The sequence below is a fragment of the Lissotriton helveticus genome, chromosome 1_1 (assembly GCF_964261635.1).
Source record: "Lissotriton helveticus chromosome 1_1, aLisHel1.1, whole genome shotgun sequence".
Classification (NCBI taxonomy): domain Eukaryota; kingdom Metazoa; phylum Chordata; class Amphibia; order Caudata; family Salamandridae; genus Lissotriton; species Lissotriton helveticus.
Genome location: NC_136057.1, coordinates 1,279,430,240 through 1,279,451,680, shown reverse-complemented (window position 1 = coordinate 1,279,451,680; position 21,441 = coordinate 1,279,430,240). Strand labels below are relative to the sequence as shown.

At 42.6% G+C, this 21,441-nt stretch overlaps 1 protein-coding gene across 2 annotated transcripts in view; it reads right to left on the bottom strand.

Annotated features, from left to right (window-relative positions):
* FAM3C (FAM3 metabolism regulating signaling molecule C) overlaps positions 1–21,441 on the bottom strand; it is a 429,441-nt gene that overhangs the window by 371,888 nt on the left and 36,112 nt on the right. For both annotated transcript variants that reach the window (XM_078680653.1, XM_078680664.1), the window contains exon 3: positions 11,699–11,803. In XM_078680653.1, coding sequence (XP_078536779.1) covers positions 11,699–11,803 — 105 coding nt within the window. The remainder of the gene's footprint in view (positions 1–11,698; positions 11,804–21,441) is intronic.

Here is a 21,441-nt window from a genome sequence, read left to right as displayed (position 1 = left end):
GCAACGATTCTCGCGGCGACGTGATGCGGTCCGCAAGCAAGCGGTGTGACGATCTCACCCAGTGACGATAGGCTCTACAACAATACTCACAGCGATGGTAATCTTCCCGCACCGGACTGGTGCGTCCCGCAAACAAAGAATGCGAGGACTCTGGCAGCGGCAACAGGCGCTGCGACGATTTCGACCCTCGCAGCGGCGGGAATTTCCTCGCACTGACGGGGATGCGCTCCGCAAGCAAGCGATGCGATACACTTTGCAGAAAAATCTTTAAAGCTTGGTTTCCAGCTTCCCAACCCAGGTACAACTTCCAGAGGCACCACACATGGGCCAAGCACTCCAGGAAGGACAGCACTCTCTCAGCAGAGCTCAGGGAAGCTGGGGGTGAAGTCCTTTTGTTCCTGGGACTTCTTAACAGGATGACAGCTTTTCTCAGGCTCTTGGAGAAGATTCCTTCAAGCAAGGGGACACAGCACAAAGCAAAGTCCTTCCCCTCTCCTTGGCAGCAAAGCAACAGCAGGTCAGTCCAGCAGAGCAACAGCAGGACAGTCTTCCTTCGTCAGTTTCAGCTTTCTCCTTGGCAGAGGTTCCTTCTTGATTCCAGGATTATCTAATTTTCTGTAGTCAGGGGACCTGTACTTATACCCCTAAAAGTCTTTGTTCCCTTTGTGCAGGAGGGCTCCGAGCCCGGTCTGAACCAGTTCTGGGTGTTCCTTGACCACTTTGTTTTCCTGGCATCTCCTTTCCTTTCAGAGAGAGGGGCAGGGTCGTCAGCGCCCAGCAGGAGGTGGAGCCAGCATTGTGGAAGGCAGGCACAGCCCTATTCAGGCCCAGGTGCTACCCCCTCCCACCACTCCAGATGGAGCTATTCAGCCCAGGGATGGCCCACTCAGCCTCTGGGAGCCACCCAGCCCGTGTCATTCACAAACCAGACAGTCAATTCACAAACAGGCCAAGGCACACAGAAAGGTCAGACAAGAGAACAGCAACTTTCTAAAAGTGCTGTTCTCAAACACAGGATTTTTAAAACAACCTTTCTTAAAAGATGCGTTAATAAATTCTGAGTTCAGGGATACCAGACTTTTATGTCCTATCTTGCTCCTATGAGAAGATAGGCTGGTAGCCACTGTTGCCAGCATTCCCCATGATAGCCTATGGGGCAAGATAGCCTTACAATAGTGAAAAACGAAGATGGCTGTAATTCACTACCAGAGCATGTCACCTGCACTAGTACATGCTCTACCTTTCACATACACTGCACCCTGCCCAAGGGGGTACCTTGGGCCTTCCATAGGGGTGACCAAGTGTACAGAAAGGGAAGGGTTAGGCCTGGTCAGTAGGGACACGGACCAAGAGGACCTGGTAGTTCACAAACTGCACATAGGAACTGCGGTGGCAGGCCTGAGACACCATTTTAGGGATACTCATGTGGGTGGCACAATCAGTGCTGCAGGCCCACTAGTAGCATTTGTTATCACCAGCCCTGGCACACTCAGTGCACTTTACTAGGTCGTCTTGGTGACACAAATATGCCAATCATGGATAACCAATCACAATAACAATTTACACAGGGAGCACTTGCACTTTGACACTGATCAGCAGAGACAAAGTGCCCAAAGCATCTATACCAGCAAAAACGAAATCCAGCACAGCATCAAAAATACAGGAGGTAGAGGCAAAAAGACTGGGGAAACCAGGCCAAAGATGCCAGGTCTAACATGTACTATACTCAAGAGTCAGAGGTTGAGATCAGTCAAGACAAGTTGAAAGATTAACATAGTTCTGGGATCAAAGATGGAATACTTTCCAGCAGTATCAGATGGACATTGGTGCTTTTCTCCCCTTAGTGTGGAGTGATTTTAGCCAGGATTTTAAGATGCTATTGTAATTTAAGTCTGCTGCCTAGCACAAAGTCAAATGATATTGGTCTGTGCCCAGTATCTGTACACAGTCAGCAGTACAAAGGTGGTTTTATCAGGAAGTGATTGTACGACTGCTGGGAAACTGCTTTAACCTTGTACAGTGGCAGGTGACGTTGTGCATTCAATCCAGTATGAGTGAGTTAATTCTTGATAAAGTTAATGGTTGTGTCAACTGAAAGGAGGAGCTTCAACGGGGTGATGGTATATTGAGCATAAATGAAACTTGGCTGAAACTATCATGAATGGATCCTGGCAGAAAAAAACACAAATGGCCAGTGCAATGTCCCTGTGAGTAATACACAATAATGACTAAAGCAGTAATGAGCTTCAGGCGATGAATGTTAATAATAGGACTCAAAAGTTCCAGACAGAGGTAACCATTTAAAGTGTCCAGAATTAATTTTAGCCTCAGACAACAATGTTCATCAGTATTTCGAGAACTGACAACCTTAATGGACCCAAGCAGTAAAACCTGACTAACTCAAGGTCACCAAGCAAAAATGATACTGAATGACAGCAGCATTAGTGAGCAGCAATGAGTGTGTGTGTGTGTGGGGGGGGGGGGGGTGGACATTAACTTTTCCACCAATACCCAAGAACAGCAGCAAGGTTGGAGGAAACTTGTGCCTTTAAAATAATAATAATAATGTGACACTAGGACAGATTCACCAGTCCTTAGCCACTTTCACAAATTTTTTCAGAGATGAGGAATAGGATACAGCTGCCATCGGACCTAGTGCACCACTTTCAATCACAAGCATGATACTAGGGCACCTGTACCCTGATGCATTGTGTGGGGCAATTAGACTTGACACAGCATAGTGGTCACAATTGTAACAGGGAAGCTGTCAAGGACCAATGACTCACCCCCTGAATCCTTTGACTTTGGGCATGGCAGGAGATTTAATAGGGGCACAGAAGTGAGCAACACACAGCTCAAGAGTTCTAGTCAGGTCATTTGAGTGAAGACAGTAGAGATCTGCATTAGTGGGCTTGCCAAGACCACCCAACTCTTTTGTCCGTCTTGCTGATGTCTGCATACAAGGGTGGTTTTGTTTAGGAAATGGCTTCTAAAACCTTCAAGATAAGAACATGTGCACAGTGTGCTTTTTGCTGATAACTGAAAAAAGGCTTAGCAAACATACACCAAACCAATAAAAGTAAACAAATAATGGCAAGTAATACTTTCCTAACAAATGTGGTTTGCTTTCATTGCAATATACATGTTAAATGAAAAACATTTATTTTAAGAACCCTGCCACCCCATGTTTGGAAATCTTCTTTTGGCCAATTTTCAGCAAATTTGGCAGGATGAAACCAAAGGTTTTTTTTACTATAGAGATCAAACAAACAATGGTGGCTAGGGGACCCATTTGCCACACAATCACGTGTTGCTGGAAGTGTCAAGTAAAAATCAAAGAGGAGGCGACAGGGAACTATCTCTACGTAAACTAGAGGCTAAATGGATCTGTAACTTAAGAGCTGTTTCAAAGGGTCTTAATGAGTTCCATCATTTCCTGTGAAGAATTCTGCACATGCATACACTCGACATAACATCTGGAGTACAACATCATATTATATGTGGGAATTCAGTTTTCAATTCTCCACGTTGAATGTAACGTACTGAATATGAACTAGTCTGTTTTCATGTAATGTCTGTACTGTTTTTCTTGCAGGCCATTCAATCTCCCAAACAACATTTCTTTTTGAATAGTGCCTTTACCTTTTTCTTGTTGGAAGTAAGGAGTTGTTGCCAATTTCTGTTTTCTAACAAAATCTGTGCCTATCATGCATTCAGTGGTTTTCCGGTTACTGGGATAAACTTCTGTTTTTCTTCTTTTTATCAAGAAGGGTCTATTGACCTTCAATACATTTAACATCATCCTAATGATTCTTTATGAGTAGTCATGCACAATGCCTGACTAATTTATCAGTGTGATTTATGGAGTTTTTTCACTCCATGTGAGCATCTGTGCCATTTTTTTATAATGGCACTTTCTCTTCCAACTTTGATTAATTAACAAGAGATGTTTTCACTTTTACGACCCCTTTTCTATTTTTGCTTATCTGAACACAATAAGCACTTGCGATTACATTTTTTATATGTGGCAGTATAAACATACAATTTATCTTTCTGCATGTAATTCAAGCGGAATTTTTACTTTGGTATTAATGACATACTATTCAAATTTTTAACTAAATTCTTTACCGAACATACACTGCTTCTTATATGATTGGGTTTGAAGGGCAGCATTTCATGTTTTTGACTGACCCTTCTATTTTTCCCATGTTATTAATTATTACATGGGATACCAGACGATTATCGATTTATTTTGCTAAATTATTATGAGACTATCGATGACACTGTCACCATGAATAAATAGGAGGCATGAGTACTCTTATATCCAGAACCTATCCAATATGCCCGAAAAAAGTCAGATGTGTGTTTTTGGTTACGCTGTATTTTTTCTCAATATGCAGCTCTAGCTGCTTTAGAGAGGCTTGAATATTTAAGGAGAGACTGGGGTATTGGTATTCTGACGCTGCCCAATTGAGACATGTGTCGATTTGATGCCGGATGCGGACATGGGTGAGTCTTACGCGTTTGAACGAGGAAGTTTGGGGATTTCGCACCGAGTTCTCCTGCTATGCACTGACCAGTTATTTTTTCTTTTACCGGATGAGGCTCGGGAGTGTGGGGATGTTTTATTAAGAGCTCTACCACTAAGCTCCTAACATTGATTATTCGGCAAATTTAACTTATTTTACACACTTTATTAACTATGGGGTTTGCCGTAGATGCGACTGATAATTTTGTCATGCTGGATTACTAACAAGGACACACACTTAACAGAGTTTTATGAATGTCTGCTCTTCACATTTTCTCGTGTATCTTGTTAAGCACCCAATACATTTTGAATTAGCTTGCGAGCAGCATCATAACACCCCTACTTTAATGACTTTTATGGTTTGGCAACATGTGGGTGTGGGATTCTACAGCCTTATTAACTAATGAATCACCCTTTTTTTTTTTTATAATATACGGGATGATTCCCAATCCTGCCATTATATGGTTCTCCAACTCTTTGCGTTCCTCTTCTGGTCTCATTTCTTAAACATACGATATCCGTATACTATCTCTCACATTACCATTTAATACGAATAGAAACATACCAATGTATAAAATAGAGTGTGCTTATGAATATACATGTACACTCAAGTGGTTGTCTGTGTTAGCCCCTCGGGCAGCATTTTTTTAACTGATATAACAGTCTTAATTGATTCATTCATAACTTGTCCTTACTTTTGTCTCTGTGATAATCGTCTGCTATATTATAGTCAATAGGAACAATTTATCCTGTTATTGACTTTTCCACAGTTTAGCCTGGCAATGCCGATTATAGCTTTTTAAAATTACATGCATGCACGGAGAACCCTAATCGCACAGGTAGGGTATATATGCTTTTTGATCCCCCTGTATTATGGGATGCATCAACTTAGTTGACATTCTGTTACTTATTTAATGCCATCAAATTTCAGGTCAATAATTCTAATTTCTTAACCTTCATGACGTTGTACACATGATGTGCATTGTTAACTTTTAATGGACGAATAGGACTGAGACTGATGGGCCATCTTTCAAAGTTTGTGGTTTTAACATATATTTTCACTGTTCGGTACTGTGATTTTTGGAGCTTACGTTACCCACTCATTCATATAGGGTGAATTAGTGTTTTCTCTTATCTGTTTTTCTTTCACATTTTTTTATCACTTCAGTATTTTTTTCCTTTCCTTCTTTGTGTTGTATTGTCGTTAGCTCTTCACTGAAGATTTTCACTGTCCACGATTTTGGATTTTACATGTGCGGAGGAAATCAAGCCGTATAGCTATGTCATTTAGATCTCTTTGCGTTTTGTACTTGTACTTTACATTTTGAGTTGAGCTGATTTTAGACCAAAACGTATATATATGCACTTACTAGGCACTTTGATGATCTGCATTTCTGTTCATCAATGGGGTTGACATTAGCAACTAATATAAGTAAATCCCCTAATTTTTGAGGGGATGCTTACTTGCATTCTGTAACTTTGACATAATGTCTTAAACTCGAGATGATTGGTTTTGTTAGCCCTTTATGAATTCTAATCCTTAACTGCTACATAGCATTTTTAGGTAGCATGGGTTCGATTTGTGAATGTCTCCATCCTCTTTGCTTGTTTTGCTTGTAGCTTCTGGCTAATAAAAAAAATATCGCACCGGGAATAACCACGAAACAAAGGAGCTTGTCTTCTTGGATGGTAAGTGAGAAAACTTCCCTGTGTTTGGTGGATGGAATGGGTTGGAATTAATGCCGTAACATTCTTCCTGATGTTGCAAATACGAGGTCTCCTTTGTTCATAAGCATTATCAAAATATTTTGCTCTAAATGAATTTCAGGATATGCTCAGCTCGCATTGTCAATACGCTTTGCTGATTACATCTGTTATTATCTACAGTCCTCTGTGAGCATATTTTATCACCGATTGTTTTGCCTTAATGAGCTGATGTGAATATGATCCAACTGTGTATGAGGTTCTTAAGTATATAATTTTTCCTTATTAATATTCTTTGCTTAGAATTTAAGAACTGTGCATAAAATATTTTGGTGCCTAACCTAATTTGTTCATAATTTCTTTGGTGGATTGCATTTCAATGTTAATATCTCAATTTGTAGTTGGGAGTGGTCTTAAATTTTTTTTTTATTATTTTGATTTTGTCAGACACATATGACCTAAGCATAGATTAAAGACATGCATTGCATAGTAGATAACAACACTGATATCCCAAATGGAGGATTCCTCAATAACAGGCGATATCTTACAATCATGGGGCACAGATGTACATTGCAAGGAAATGAAGCGACTACAGATACAACAAAGTAACCAACATAGCAATGGGCATCAAGGTTAGGTAACAACACACATAGGCAGATCAGTCCAAGGGTATTGTGGCGTCTTCATAAACAAGAGCGAGTTAATGATAGTTTACCAAATCAAGGAGCCCACAATAAGTATCTGCATTACCATTGGGAGGGTGTCATACATAGAGTATCTACTGCTAAGACAACTACTGGGGTGTTTCCTGAGAGCTAGCAGTTGTTGATGTCCTGGTGTCAACAGTGAGGGGTGCATCCCTTCCGTGAGCTAAGTCGTGAAGGGTTCCCAAATATCTTTCGGGCGAGAATCCATAGGCATGAGGTCCCAGAAAGTCGCCAGCTGTTTCTGATAGTAGGCTATGTTGCGGATCGACTCAGGGATTCAAGGGTGCCTAGGGGCTCCCCAATGTATAGCCAGTCTGCGCTTTGCTAGTAGTAGCCGCATAGCAGTGAGGCGGCACAACTCTGGCAGGGTCTCCTTAACATAGCCAAGCAGTGCAACTAATGGGGAACACTCCAGCGTCTGTCCAGTAATGGCTTGTATGGTATCACATACCTCCCCCCAAAATTTAGAGACGGCTGGGCATGTGTAGGAAGGTGGCCGCTTCACGTTTGCATCTCCAGCAGCGTGAATCTGCCTGCAGCTTTAATTTAAATAACTGTAAGGGGGTACGATAATATCGACATAGAAATTTAAAATGTATAAGCCTCAACTTATAGTATGGGGACAGGTGTTGTAGTTGTGAGCAGCAGAATGCCCATTGTTCATCTGTGGGCATGTCTACCAGCTCCGTCCTCCACTGCTCCAGAGCTTTTGGAGCGGTCCATGGGGTGTGCGCCTCCGTGAGGGTATAGAGTCTGGTGACCAATTTACAAGAGGACGGCGTGACCAATAAATGTTCCAACGCCTGCATGGTTACAAGGGATGTTGGAAAAGAAGGGTGCATTGTTTTACAGGGAGCCATGAATTGATAATATAGAAGTTATTCTAAAAGGGGCGTCTGCGCGCCATCCTGGCTAGTGGGCGGTTCCAGGAACGTGCCTTGTGGCTAGAGGTTGTCTAGCATTGATATACCCATTTTACAGGCCCGATCTATGGTGCCCTTGTCATGTAGGTAGGGAAAGTGTGGGTGGAATGCAAACGGTGTGGAGGGTGCATATGGTAAAGAGTCATCTGTCCGCTTCCTCAAGCCCTCCCAAGCCCATCGCAAGGGTTCAACTGTGTTGATTTCGTTAGCATTTCTGCAGTAGGGTTGATATGCAGCCACATGCACTGGAGTGGGGTCAGCTATGTCCTTTTCAGTGGCCACATGGGGTTGAAAACGGGATGGGATGCACCCAATAATGAAGAAATTGTGCTTGTGCATTTAGCACATAGCGTTTGAGGTCAGGCGCTCCCAGTCCCCCTTTTGATAGTGGGCGAGTCAGCATGTCCCATCTTACCCTGGGTTGGCCTCCAGCCCAGGCCATATCAATCCTGAGAGATCGCAGAGATTTAAAAAAGGTTTGAGCCAATGGTATGGGTATATTCACGAAAAGATATAATAATTTGGAGAGGACAATCATTTTTAGTATGGCAATTCTACCCGCTAGCGTCAGAGGTAGCGCGGCCCAGAATTTAGCCCTATCTTCTAACCAGTCTAGTAATCTAACAAAATTCAAGTGCCAAATTTGTTGTAGGTCTTTGCTGAGCCAGACACCTAGATACTTCACATCATCATCCGCCCGTATCAGCGGGAATTCCAATGTGGTGTCTAGTGGGCCATCCATAAGGGGTAGGAGTGAAGACTTCAACCAATTTATTTTTACGCCAGACATACAGCCAAAGCGGAGGACTTCCCGCAGCAAAGGATTTAGGTTGTCGTCCTGTTTCCTAATATATAGTGTAATGTCGTCAGCATACATTGAGATAAAGTTTCTATCCGTACAGACCAGACCACAGGCAGTGGTGCCAGCGAATACTAGCAGCCAATGGCTCCATTGCCACCACATACATAAGTGGTGACAAGGGGCACCCCTGCCTAGTTCCACGGCTGATGGGAAAGGGGTCTGAGATTAAACCATTTGTTTTGAGCCGGGCCGTGGATTTGGTTTATAGTAAGCCAATTCATTAAACGGAATTAGGGCTGAAGCATAATCTGGGCAAGATGGTGAACAAGAAGGGTCATTCCAAAGAATCAAACGCTTTGGTGGCGTTCAAAAATATTGCAATGGCCGGGAGTTTGAGATCAATTTGGTGGAGTGTAGAAAAAAAATGTGTGCATGTTGTTCACCGTCGACCTGCCTGGGATATAACCAGATTTATCCAGCCGAGTGATGAGAGGCATTAGCGGCTGCAGTCTGTTAGCGATCAATTTACCAAGAATTTTGGCATCAATATTAATTAACGAAGGGGTGTGTAAGAGCCACAAAGAGTTGTTGCCTTATCTTGTTTCAGTAGGGTAATGATTACAGCCTCCCTCATGGCCGGCGGCAGCTCCCCAAATTCCAGCAATTCTTGATAGACATCAAGAAGGCGGGGCGCAAGCAGTTCTGCAAATGTCTTATAGAACAGTGTGGTCAAAGTTAGGAGTTGTTAACAAAAATGAATTAATGCAAGTCATATTTGTATATATTGCAGCCCTAAAGGAGCCCAGATATGGGCGAAACGTGTTGGCTGTATTCTAATTATCCAAAGAATATGAAATAAAGGCTCAAATATTCAAAGATAATCTCTCGCTTCATCTGTTCACGCTTGGCAATTTTGCCGTTATTTCACTACAAGTTGATCTGGTTGCCTCTCAGATCTTTGTGATTTTTTTAACTATATTGTTCCAAAGTCAGACACAAAACTGGTCATGGTGGCATTAAAAAAAATAAAAAATAAAAAGAATGGTGCTATGCTCACGCTTAGTTTAACAACAACAACAAAAACAAAAAAACTTAGAGTCAAGAGCTAGAAGAATTACAGTCTTGGTTTGTTAATCAACCTCGATTCTAAGGTGCATGAAAATGGCTCACTTGGAATTCTAGATGATGTTCATCAAATCCTTAATGGAGGAGACTGCTGCCTTATTGTTCTCCTACATCTTAGAGTTGCATTTGATACTTTAGATCACAAATGCTTCACATCCCTACTTAAACACTGCATGGATATCAAACCGCTCAGTTCTTGCCTGGCCCACCACCTTTCTCTCAAAAGATCTGAAATAGTAAAGGTTGGCTACACTATCGCTGATCCACCACAGCTTATCTGTGGGAAGTCACAAGTCTCCATCTTAGCTGCTATACTCTTCAACAGGTATATATAGAAACCCTGAGCAAAGTATCTTATGAATCATTGTCATTATCATTTGTAATGCAGACAAGAAGCAAGTCTCTTAATACGCTTCAATACAATGCTCTTACTCTGTGTATCATTCTTATAAACTTACAGCCCAGGATGGAAGAGTGGTTCCTCAAACCCCACTCCCAAAAAACAGATTTCAATGTGATCTTCCCAAAACACACAATTTCGATCCCACTCTTCAATCAGATAAAAAACGCAAATTTCTTACCTTCCCTGCTCCCCAGTTACCTTCCTTGGTGGCATTCTTGACCACCATCTTCTACAACTGGACACTAAAGTCTGTCTCTCAAAAAGATCAAAAACTTCCTGCCCACCAATCATTTATAGACTGCTGCTCATGCCTTGCTCTTATCACTATAAGACTCTGGAAAGGCTAATCTGACAGGACTGTCACACAATGCTCTAAATCCTCTCAAAAGACTCCTTCGATTCCAAGGCTAGACTTCTTTCTTCTATACAGTAAAGTGATCACATCACCCTTCTACTAATAAAATTACATTTGCTTTCAACAAAGGTGAGAGTTCTAATAAAATTGAGATGCATAACTTACATGATACTGCATCTCAATAACCCATCCTATCTTCCAAGCCTTCACATACTTTTTAGTAGAAAAAAGGGTTCCATAGCAAGAACAAGCTTCAACTGGAATGTCACAGATTTATGAAGATCCACATACACCAATTCATTCTCTGGTGCATTTCCTCTATTCCGGACCTTTTTTCCAGATGACAACCCCCCTACTACCATTGTTCATTTAGTATTTGAAAACCCACCTGTTCCAAAAGTATTAACTCATAATTACTAGCCCCGACAGTGATGTGAAATTCTTCGGTGGTATCCTGACAAACATGTAACTTTTTGAAACTGCAATGTGCCAATCCTAAATCGCACTTACTCATTCACTGTAGCCGTTTTCATGCATTTTGTAATTGCTCACTTTCCTCACTTATCTGCTGCACGGGTGCTATAATTCACTGTTCACTCTTTAGCTTGGACTATTATTTTCAAATTGTATACAAGTTTGTTGAATATGAAGGGTACATCTATGTATCAAGTGACTGAGTTCTATATAAAATAGTTAACTATTTTGCCCTTCACTTCCCTCTGAGCAAAGCACTCTCCAAAGAAAATGTACAGGTGTAAGAAGAGAAAGAAGACTCCAACACAGAGACAACACAAATCGGGTTTCTCCACTCTGAGGTCAGGGAAATACAGTCCCCAATGATGTAAAAGTCTCCATAACATTTTAAAACTACATAATATGCCCTAAAAATCCTACAAAACTATTAATCACTCATGTAAATATTATCAATTAACAATGTTTAAGAAGTATTCTAAAAACTATTTTTTGGGGGGGTGCTTGAGGTTTTAACAAAATGTTGGTAATCTTAGATTCAGGAGCATAAGGAGAAATGCAACAAATGCTATGTTTAGATATTGGCTTAAAACAATATCCATGTGTGCCTAAATAAATAGAGGCGTACTAATGGGTACAAAGATAAAAATGTAATAGAAACTGATAAACAGATAACTTACCAAATAGGCTTCCTAGGTTGGAATCCATTTTTATTTCAAACACTTGAGATATGACATAAAATGTCAATAAAAATACTGCTACAGCCAATATCCATTTTACAGCCCCTAAAAAAGTAGAAGAGTTGTTAAGCATTTTCTGTGCACACAAATCCTAACAAAAATACAAGAATCTCTATATAAGCCATATAATTCATTCAGCACTGCCAGGATGAGCAGTTAAATCTCATGGAGTTGCCTCAAGTAATTTCTGACTTTCGTAATCAATACAAGTGTGGATATGTTTTTAAAATTCCCTCCAGTACTTTTCTCTTTGGCATGTAGATTGTAGCCTGTAAGCAAAAAAAGTGTGTCATATGGTATCAAAGAGACCACACGAAGTAGCAACGAGAAGGGGGAGACGGCCTCACTCAGGACGTTTAAGAAAGCCCTCACTCACCACCTGGTGATGACATGCTTCATCGTCGGGCCGCACTAAAGAGGCCGAGTGCCTCTTTAGTGTGCTTCAACGCCAGATCTACTGCGGAGCAGGATTTGTGAGTTCAAGGCGTGCAGTGAGAAATAAACAATTAGTGGTGAGAGGATTAAAAATGTCTTTAGTGTATCAAAAAATGATTTATGTGATCACTTAGAACATAATATTAAAATAGTGTGTAGGAAAGCAGTCCACAGTTAATTGTGTGGTTATTTCCTTAATTGTCAGTCAACATGTTTCTGCCTCTGAAACGGTGTAAAGTTACCAGGCCTTCATCAGGACTCTATAAGTGTACTAAACCCTGGCGGTATGGGCACACTAAGGCCCACCCTTACCTAGGGACGTGAAAGTGAAAAAGGAAAGGTGAAAAAAGTGCAAAAAATTAGGAAGAAAAACTGTCTTCTAATAACTCCTGGTTTAGGAGGCTACCTGCATTAAGGTCTCTGCACTTTTGTGGTGTAACAGGGGTACACCATGGGTCACAGGAGGGGGGTGGTAGCATAATTGGCACACCGCCCTCGACGCTCGGCACCCTTAGTATACCTGCATTACCCTCAGACTGGACCCCGAAGAAGTAGCTTGTAGCCCCAGTGATGGCCAAAGACACCAAGATACTGGCATTCTGGTGTAAAAAGTCTTCAAATCTGCACTAGGGGGTTTCGTTGGCAATCAAATGTCACTCCATTTGAGGAACACAATCCAGGAGTACGGGTTTTACATTTTCTCTCGAAAAAGCACAAAACCTACCAAAGAGACTACATGCATGCCCTCGTAGCAATTAGATTGATGCCAAATGTATCAATCATCTACCTGCCTGCCTTACCTTTTCTCAATGATCAAATCTGTGGGCTAACTTTAAAGCCTTTATATACTGGAATCCATCTGACATACTTACAGGAACATTTGTCTACTGCGGTTTTTATCCAACTGTGTAGGATTAACCCATGGTGCATGTCTTTTGCAGTTACGGGCAATAGTAACGACAACAACACATAGAACATATTCACTCGATTTGCTGATAGTATAGACTAGAGAAGTCCTTTTTCTTGCAACAATAAATCTCTGAAATCTGCATGTCGACTATGAGCCCTGCTCTAACATGCAACAGACGGTCTTTTCAGCTCAAACAGAAGCCAGACGTTACATCAAGGAACAAGCCTTTGACAGTTTGATGTATAGGATGGACCCAGTGACATATTTACCTGGTGCAAAAAAAATACGTTTTCTAGAGTGGTGGAGTGTTTATGAAATGGTCACACTAATTTCAAGTTCCAGGGCAGCTTCATATTCTAAACCAAGTATGTTTTGCAACAAATTGTCCTGATAAAAACCAGCCTGCACCCATTGGACCAGAAAGTAGGTTATTTTGTCTCATTCATCAACATTCATACTGTAACCATTCCAAATGTTCCAGCCTCAGTTGCAGGTGTGATATGTATACCTTATGATTGCAAAGTGCATCCCTTCTGTTGGATATGCAATTGCTATATATTAACTACTAATAAACGAAGGGTAGATAACATACTCTGATAATGACAAGGCATGATGTCACTTTAAAGTTAGAGAGGAATTAAAGTCACTCAAGAGATGAAGCTCTGCCAATTGACAGCAGCAGATTAAAAAAAGATTTTTCTTTAAAAGATCGCCCAAGCAATTAACTATGAATAAAATCTAATGAAAACTCTAGAATAGCACAGTATATAAAATCCAGTGTGTTGGGCTTGCAAAAACTACCAGCACTATCAACAGATCTAGCAGTTTTTCATAAAATGACGTGCTTTTTTTTTTATTTCCCGACGTGTTTGTACTTAAGTGGATGGATGAATGAGAACATGAAAGGATAGAATGAAACTGTGAGAACATGGATTGCTGGATTAATGGGTGAGTTCATTGAAGGATACAGACAAGTTGCACTAAGTTTAGTGGCAGGTATCATGAAAAGAGTCATCGATGTAGATGATTAGACGCAACCATTTGAACCAACAAACAAGCGCAAATTCCTTTTTTGCACCAATCAAAGTCAGCAATATGTTGCCAGAACACTGTATTAATTATCACTCATTCATGACGCTTAAGCATAATTAGGGAATGCAAACATTGCCAGTTTGTGAAAATACATACATTTCCCAACCAAACAGAGCAATTAGTTTTAAAATAACTAAAGAAATTACTGCCAAACAAAAGCTTTCCAAGTCAACAAAAGCTCACCATTTTTGTTTTGGAGTAACAACTTTTCAGTTTGGGCAGATTCTGCTTTACATGCTATGTACGGCCATCGGCTGCTAGTGGTTTCACCCATATGCCAAACATTGCTACAGTTATGATAAAAAAATACCCACCAGATGTCAAGGAGGAGTGCCACTAGTTCAGGGCCAACATTCTTCAAAGAGTGTCCCCCACCATGCTAAGAATTACCATCACTACATTTGTTTCAACTTTCACATGGCTGAGACCCACATTGATACCAAGGATGCCTACAACAGGCAAACATTGTGATTCAACTAATCCTGCACAAGATTACCTGGTTTGGGTGCGCAAATGCAAGGATGAGGTAAGTTGCTAAGTGGGGAAGCAAAAGATGGTAGGGGTCTGGTCGGGCTACTAAAAACACTCATACCCACATACAGTCCCATTAATACATGCAGTAAGGGAAAGAGAGAGACCCATTGCTATGTGTACATATGCGCACATGTACACTAGTGCAAATACTGTTAATATTTTTATAATAGCTGTGGGGGGAGGGGGGGAAGGGGGATCCGTTACTGCTCAAAAAGCCAGGTCTTGAGTTGCTTCCTGAAGGAGAGATGGTCCTGGGTCAGCCTTAGGTGGATGGGGAGGGAGGATTGCTGCTTGTGTGCTTGCTCTGGCTTCCAGTCTACCGCACAGTACTCTGGGGCAGACCACACAAAACTGGCAGAGAAACATGGACCCACTAGCACCTCGATTGGGCTAGTGTTGTACAGCTTGAAGAGCTGTGGCGCAAACAAGGTACTTACACAAAGTTACACTGTAAACTCGGAGGACATGGCTCTTTTGAAGTTGGAGTGGGGATAAAATTCGTGGTCCAGCACAAAAGATTCAGGGAGTAATCAACAACAAATAACACACTCTATAAGAGAATTATGAACAGGAGGTAATCCTAGCTGCATAACAAAAAGGATAAACAAGCACTGGTAAAATAAATAGGTTTCGGCTTTAAATGGGCAAGATATTGGTATAACAAATGATTCTTTCCTCAAACAACCAAATGTACACATAAAGATGCACATGTGCGACCTGTCTAAAATCTTGGGGCGTATTTTCTAACAAAGAAATCCCATTCCAAGATAGCCAACGATGAGCAGCATGTGTGTTGGGATGTATCCATATGTCATTATACAAGTGGATAGCCATGTTAGAATGATAAATTAAAATGAAAAAAAAGTTAGAATGTGCATTGTGGAAAACAGAGTTGTCTCACAGCACTTTATAGTTAGCAACGCTCATATAAAATACATAAACTTAACACAGCCAGTGGGATGAGGCGTGCCTATTAGGCCTGTATATCAGTGTATAACAAGAACAACAACAAAAATATTGAATACCAGCTTAACGCATCTGGCCCTGGTGCTTGCCCCCCGCGAAATTGAAGTGCATTAGAGAACCCCCGGGACCCCAACTCCTGGTGTCGATGGGAAGAGCAGGTGAAAGAAAAAAATGGGCAAAAGCAGAGGGCCCTACTTTACCTGACAAGGAACACCGGGGGATGAGTAAAACGCTCTATAGCGGATCTTTGAGACAAACTGGCAGACTCCTATAAAAACTGAATAGATAGGCATAATAATATTATTCTGTCTATCCTAAAGGTCGAGTCTGGGTTGTGTCCCTGGCGTTGTGTTGCAACCAAAGGCTTGGTTGCCAGGAGGTGGGTAGAGGGAAGTCTTTGGCCGTAGATAATGCATTACCAATTGGAATTCATATGTAAGCTTACAGGTCAATTGGCAATGTTTACTGTTTCTTCTTCAGTTTCATACTTCCGATTTTGCTGTTGGAGAAATAATTTACCGCTAAACTTTCACCGGATGCACAATTCAGACATTTATTGCACATGCTCTAAACAAAGTTGTAATAATATTGGTGGTCATGGTACTGTAATGAAATTGTAAGCCATGCGGATGATCATATCACATGAAACTCAATAAACTACGTTTAAAAAAACACAGCCTGTGAGATTGGGACCATGACAGAGCGGTGGGAGGAAAAAGTAATAAAAACACAGGAGTGCACAACAACAAATAATAAACAAGCCCTGGCAAAGCCAATAGGTTTTGCCAATGCAAGATCTATTTGCTTTTTTTAAGTGCTATCGTGAGCTCAATGCTGGGGGCATTTTAGAGCCTTTTCCCCTTCACATTCAGCCATGTGGCACAGCAGCTGTACAATATGGCTGGAAAATAATATTGGCAAATCCAAACATCTCTGCTGTATGCAAGAGCTACTTGGCTTTATTAATTACGTTCATTTTGTTTGTCCTACGGCGGTAAGGGGCAGAGAAGGGGCACAAAATGACGAAGAGCGGGAGAAGGACATGACAGACAACATACAAGGGCAGGAGGTTGGAGGCAAGACCACGGACCTCAGGAGGGAAGAAGCAACAGCAGGAGGCGGGTAGGAGGGGGACGAGAGGGAGAAAGAAAATTAAAGCATGGAGCACAAAACTGAGGTGTGGTACGGAGAAAGCGCAAGACTACAGATGGCAGTGAAAGGTTAATGGACAGTAAACATGCACTCTCCTAGAGTGCAACGTAGAAAATAAAAAGTACCTGCAGAAGTGTGCGGCCAGTGGAAGGACACTGGCTACAGGAAGCTGTAGTTGGTCCTTGCTCAGCACTAGGGACAACACCGGAAGAAGGGAAAGCGGTGAGGCACTGAGAAGTAAGGCAACAAGAGCGACATCGATGCCAACCAATGGTAAGTAATGGGCAGGCTCTAAACCAGTTTTAAGCCTTTTTTTGTTGTTTACAAGAGATTTCGCAACACAGCACATGCGCTGTCTCAGGCAAAATCTAAGGAATGATACAAACCACTCAACCAGAACATTGCAAGACCAAACTGCTCCTGGTCGGGACAAAGACAAAAATAGGGAGGCTAGTCATTAAACAACAAGCAGAGAGACAAAAAAACATCTAATCATACGCAAGACACCAACACAAAGCCTATTTCAAGTATAGGTCAGTTATTAGATTCAACAAGTGTACTTACAACAGCTACAGGTGTCTGCTGCACATACATTAAAAAAAATGTGCAGGCAGAAACAAATTTCACAATCGAGGTGTCCCATTTAATGAAATAGTCTGGACAAATCGTCATATGTCAGTTAAACAGGAAATTTTTAGTCGTCAAAACAGTTTCTCCATTTTATTCTGGTTTGCAATTCCTATTTTTTCTTTCTTCGAATTTGCCAACAAAAGGTCATCACAATAGGAAAAGGTGGGGTTATATATATATATATATATATATATATATATATATATATATATATATATATATATAAAGCTCCAGTCACCCAACGTGTTCGGGGGCACTCCGGGAAACAACTCTCACCCGAGACTCGGCAGCTCACAGGTCGCGGCAAACCCTGCCGCGTGGGAGGCACCACTGCTGTCCAAGCAGTCAAAGGAGCGACGCCAGAATTAGACTCGCCAGCACATGGGGCCCATACAGGGCAAGCATGAGTGACTGTTCAAACTTGGCACCCATCCAGGGTCAATTTGTGCTGGACTACGGATACCATGAAGCACTGGGAACCTGTGGCCTATCAGAAGGCAGCATCTTCAATTCCTGGTACAGCACGCATTGCCGAGTTGCAGACAGAAACGGCCTCTGAAGAAGCAGCATTGTGAAACGCGTCAGGCCGCGACCTGTGAGCTGCCGAGTCTCGGGTGAGAGTTGTTTCCCGGAGTGCCCCCGAACACGTTGGGTGACTGGAGAGAGAGAGATATATATATATATATATATATATTTACCAAAAAAGTGCTCAGATTTAAGGTCGCACTCCGTTGCAGTGTAGGTGAGCAACCTTTTATTTAACAGTATGCCATTTCTCCTCCAGTTCGTGATTTTTAAGCCTTACGCGTTTCGAAGGTTTTGTCCTTCTCTTCAGAGGCTCCCCACACAGCGAGTCGTTTATCAACGCTGCACCACCTGCTGCCTAATTTGAACTGCTCTGATGAGCTTTCAATGTGCTCGTCATTTCACTTCCACTCAGAATTGCAGCCTGGGTGATGTAGTCCATTTACTGACTCTTTTTTCCCTCCAATGGGTAACTCGCTGCGTGAACTTTTCCAAATAATGTTTTTACCCTCCAATGGGTCTCAGGTAGGAATCAGCATACATCACTGCAGCGCCATTCTCGAGCGGGTTTAGTCCCCCCCGCTGGGTCCTCAATTACTTCAAGGATGGTGCGTGGCCTCCACGGCCGAAGCCGCCGTGATTATGTTTACCAAAAAAGTGCTCAGATTTAAGGTCGCACTCCGTTGCAGTGTAGGTGAGCAACCTTTTATTTAACAGTATGCCATTTCTCCTCCAGTTCGTGATTTTTAAGCCTTACGCGTTTCGAAGGTTTTGTCCTTCTCTTCAGAGGCTCCCCACACAGCGAGTCGTTTATCAACGCTGCACCACCTGCTGCCTAATTTGAACTGCTCTGATGAGCTTTCAATGTGCTCGTCATTTCACTTCCACTCAGAATTGCAGCCTGGGTGATGTAGTCCATTTACTGACTCTTTTTTCCCTCCAATGGGTAACTCGCTGCGTGAACTTTTCCAAATAATGTTTTTACCCTCCAATGGGTCTCAGGTAGGAATCAGCATACATCACTGCAGCGCCATTCTCGAGCGGGTTTAGTCCCCCCCGCTGGGTCCTCAATTACTTCAAGGATGGTGCGTGGCCTCCACGGCCGAAGCCGCCGTGATTATGTTTACCAAAAAAGTGCTCAGATTTAAGGTCGCACTCCGTTGCAGTGTAGGTGAGCAACCTTTTATTTAACAGTATGCCATTTCTCCTCCAGTTCGTGATTTTTAAGCCTTACGCGTTTCGAAGGTTTTGTCCTTCTCTTCAGAGGCTCCCCACACAGCGAGTCGTTTATCAACGCTGCACCACCTGCTGCCTAATTTGAACTGCTCTGATGAGCTTTCAATGTGCTCGTCATTTCACTTCCACTCAGAATTGCAGCCTGGGTGATGTAGTCCATTTACTGACTCTTTTTTCCCTCCAATGGGTAACTCGCTGCGTGAACTTTTCCAAATAATGTTTTTACCCTCCAATGGGTCTCAGGTAGGAATCAGCATACATCACTGCAGCGCCATTCTCGAGCGGGTTTAGTCCCCCCCGCTGGGTCCTCAATTACTTCAAGGATGGTGCGTGGCCTCCACGGCCGAAGCCGCCGTGATTATGTTTACCAAAAAAGTGCTCAGATTTAAGGTCGCACTCCGTTGCAGTGTAGGTGAGCAACCTTTTATTTAACAGTATGCCATTTCTCCTCCAGTTCGTGATTTTTAAGCCTTACGCGTTTCGAAGGTTTTGTCCTTCTCTTCAGAGGCTCCCCACACAGCGAGTCGTTTATCAACGCTGCACCACCTGCTGCCTAATTTGAACTGCTCTGATGAGCTTTCAATGTGCTCGTCATTTCACTTCCACTCAGAATTGCAGCCTGGGTGATGTAGTCCATTTACTGACTCTTTTTTCCCTCCAATGGGTAACTCGCTGCGTGAACTTTTCCAAATAATGTTTTTACCCTCCAATGGGTCTCAGGTAGGAATCAGCATACATCACTGCAGCGCCATTCTCGAGCGGGTTTAGTCCCCCCCGCTGGGTCCTCAATTACTTCAAGGATGGTGCGTGGCCTCCACGGCCGAAGCCGCCGTGATTATGTTTACCAAAAAAGTGCTCAGATTTAAGGTCGCACTCCGTTGCAGTGTAGGTGAGCAACCTTTTATTTAACAGTATGCCATTTCTCCTCCAGTTCGTGATTTTTAAGCCTTACGCGTTTCGAAGGTTTTGTCCTTCTCTTCAGAGGCTCCCCACACAGCGAGTCGTTTATCAACGCTGCACCACCTGCTGCCTAATTTGAACTGCTCTGATGAGCTTTCAATGTGCTCGTCATTTCACTTCCACTCAGAATTGCAGCCTGGGTGATGTAGTCCATTTACTGACTCTTTTTTCCCTCCAATGGGTAACTCGCTGCGTGAACTTTTCCAAATAATGTTTTTACCCTCCAATGGGTCTCAGGTAGGAATCAGCATACATCACTGCAGCGCCATTCTCGAGCGGGTTTAGTCCCCCCCGCTGGGTCCTCAATTACTTCAAGGATGGTGCGTGGCCTCCACGGCCGAAGCCGCCGTGATTATGTTTACCAAAAAAGTGCTCAGATTTAAGGTCGCACTCCGTTGCAGTGTAGGTGAGCAACCTTTTATTTAACAGTATGCCATTTCTCCTCCAGTTCGTGATTTTTAAGCCTTACGCGTTTCGAAGGTTTTGTCCTTCTCTTCAGAGGCTCCCCACACAGCGAGTCGTTTATCAACGCTGCACCACCTGCTGCCTAATTTGAACTGCTCTGATGAGCTTTCAATGTGCTCGTCATTTCACTTCCACTCAGAATTGCAGCCTGGGTGATGTAGTCCATTTACTGACTCTTTTTTCCCTCCAATGGGTAACTCGCTGCGTGAACTTTTCCAAATAATGTTTTTACCCTCCAATGGGTCTCAGGTAGGAATCAGCATACATCACTGCAGCGCCATTCTCGAGCGGGTTTAGTCCCCCCCGCTGGGTCCTCAATTACTTCAAGGATGGTGCGTGGCCTCCACGGCCGAAGCCGCCGTGATTATGTTTACCAAAAAAGTGCTCAGATTTAAGGTCGCACTCCGTTGCAGTGTAGGTGAGCAACCTTTTATTTAACAGTATGCCATTTCTCCTCCAGTTCGTGATTTTTAAGCCTTACGCGTTTCGAAGGTTTTGTCCTTCTCTTCAGAGGCTCCCCACACAGCGAGTCGTTTATCAACGCTGCACCACCTGCTGCCTAATTTGAACTGCTCTGATGAGCTTTCAATGTGCTCGTCATTTCACTTCCACTCAGAATTGCAGCCTGGGTGATGTAGTCCATTTACTGACTCTTTTTTCCCTCCAATGGGTAACTCGCTGCGTGAACTTTTCCAAATAATGTTTTTACCCTCCAATGGGTCTCAGGTAGGAATCAGCATACATCACTGCAGCGCCATTCTCGAGCGGGTTTAGTCCC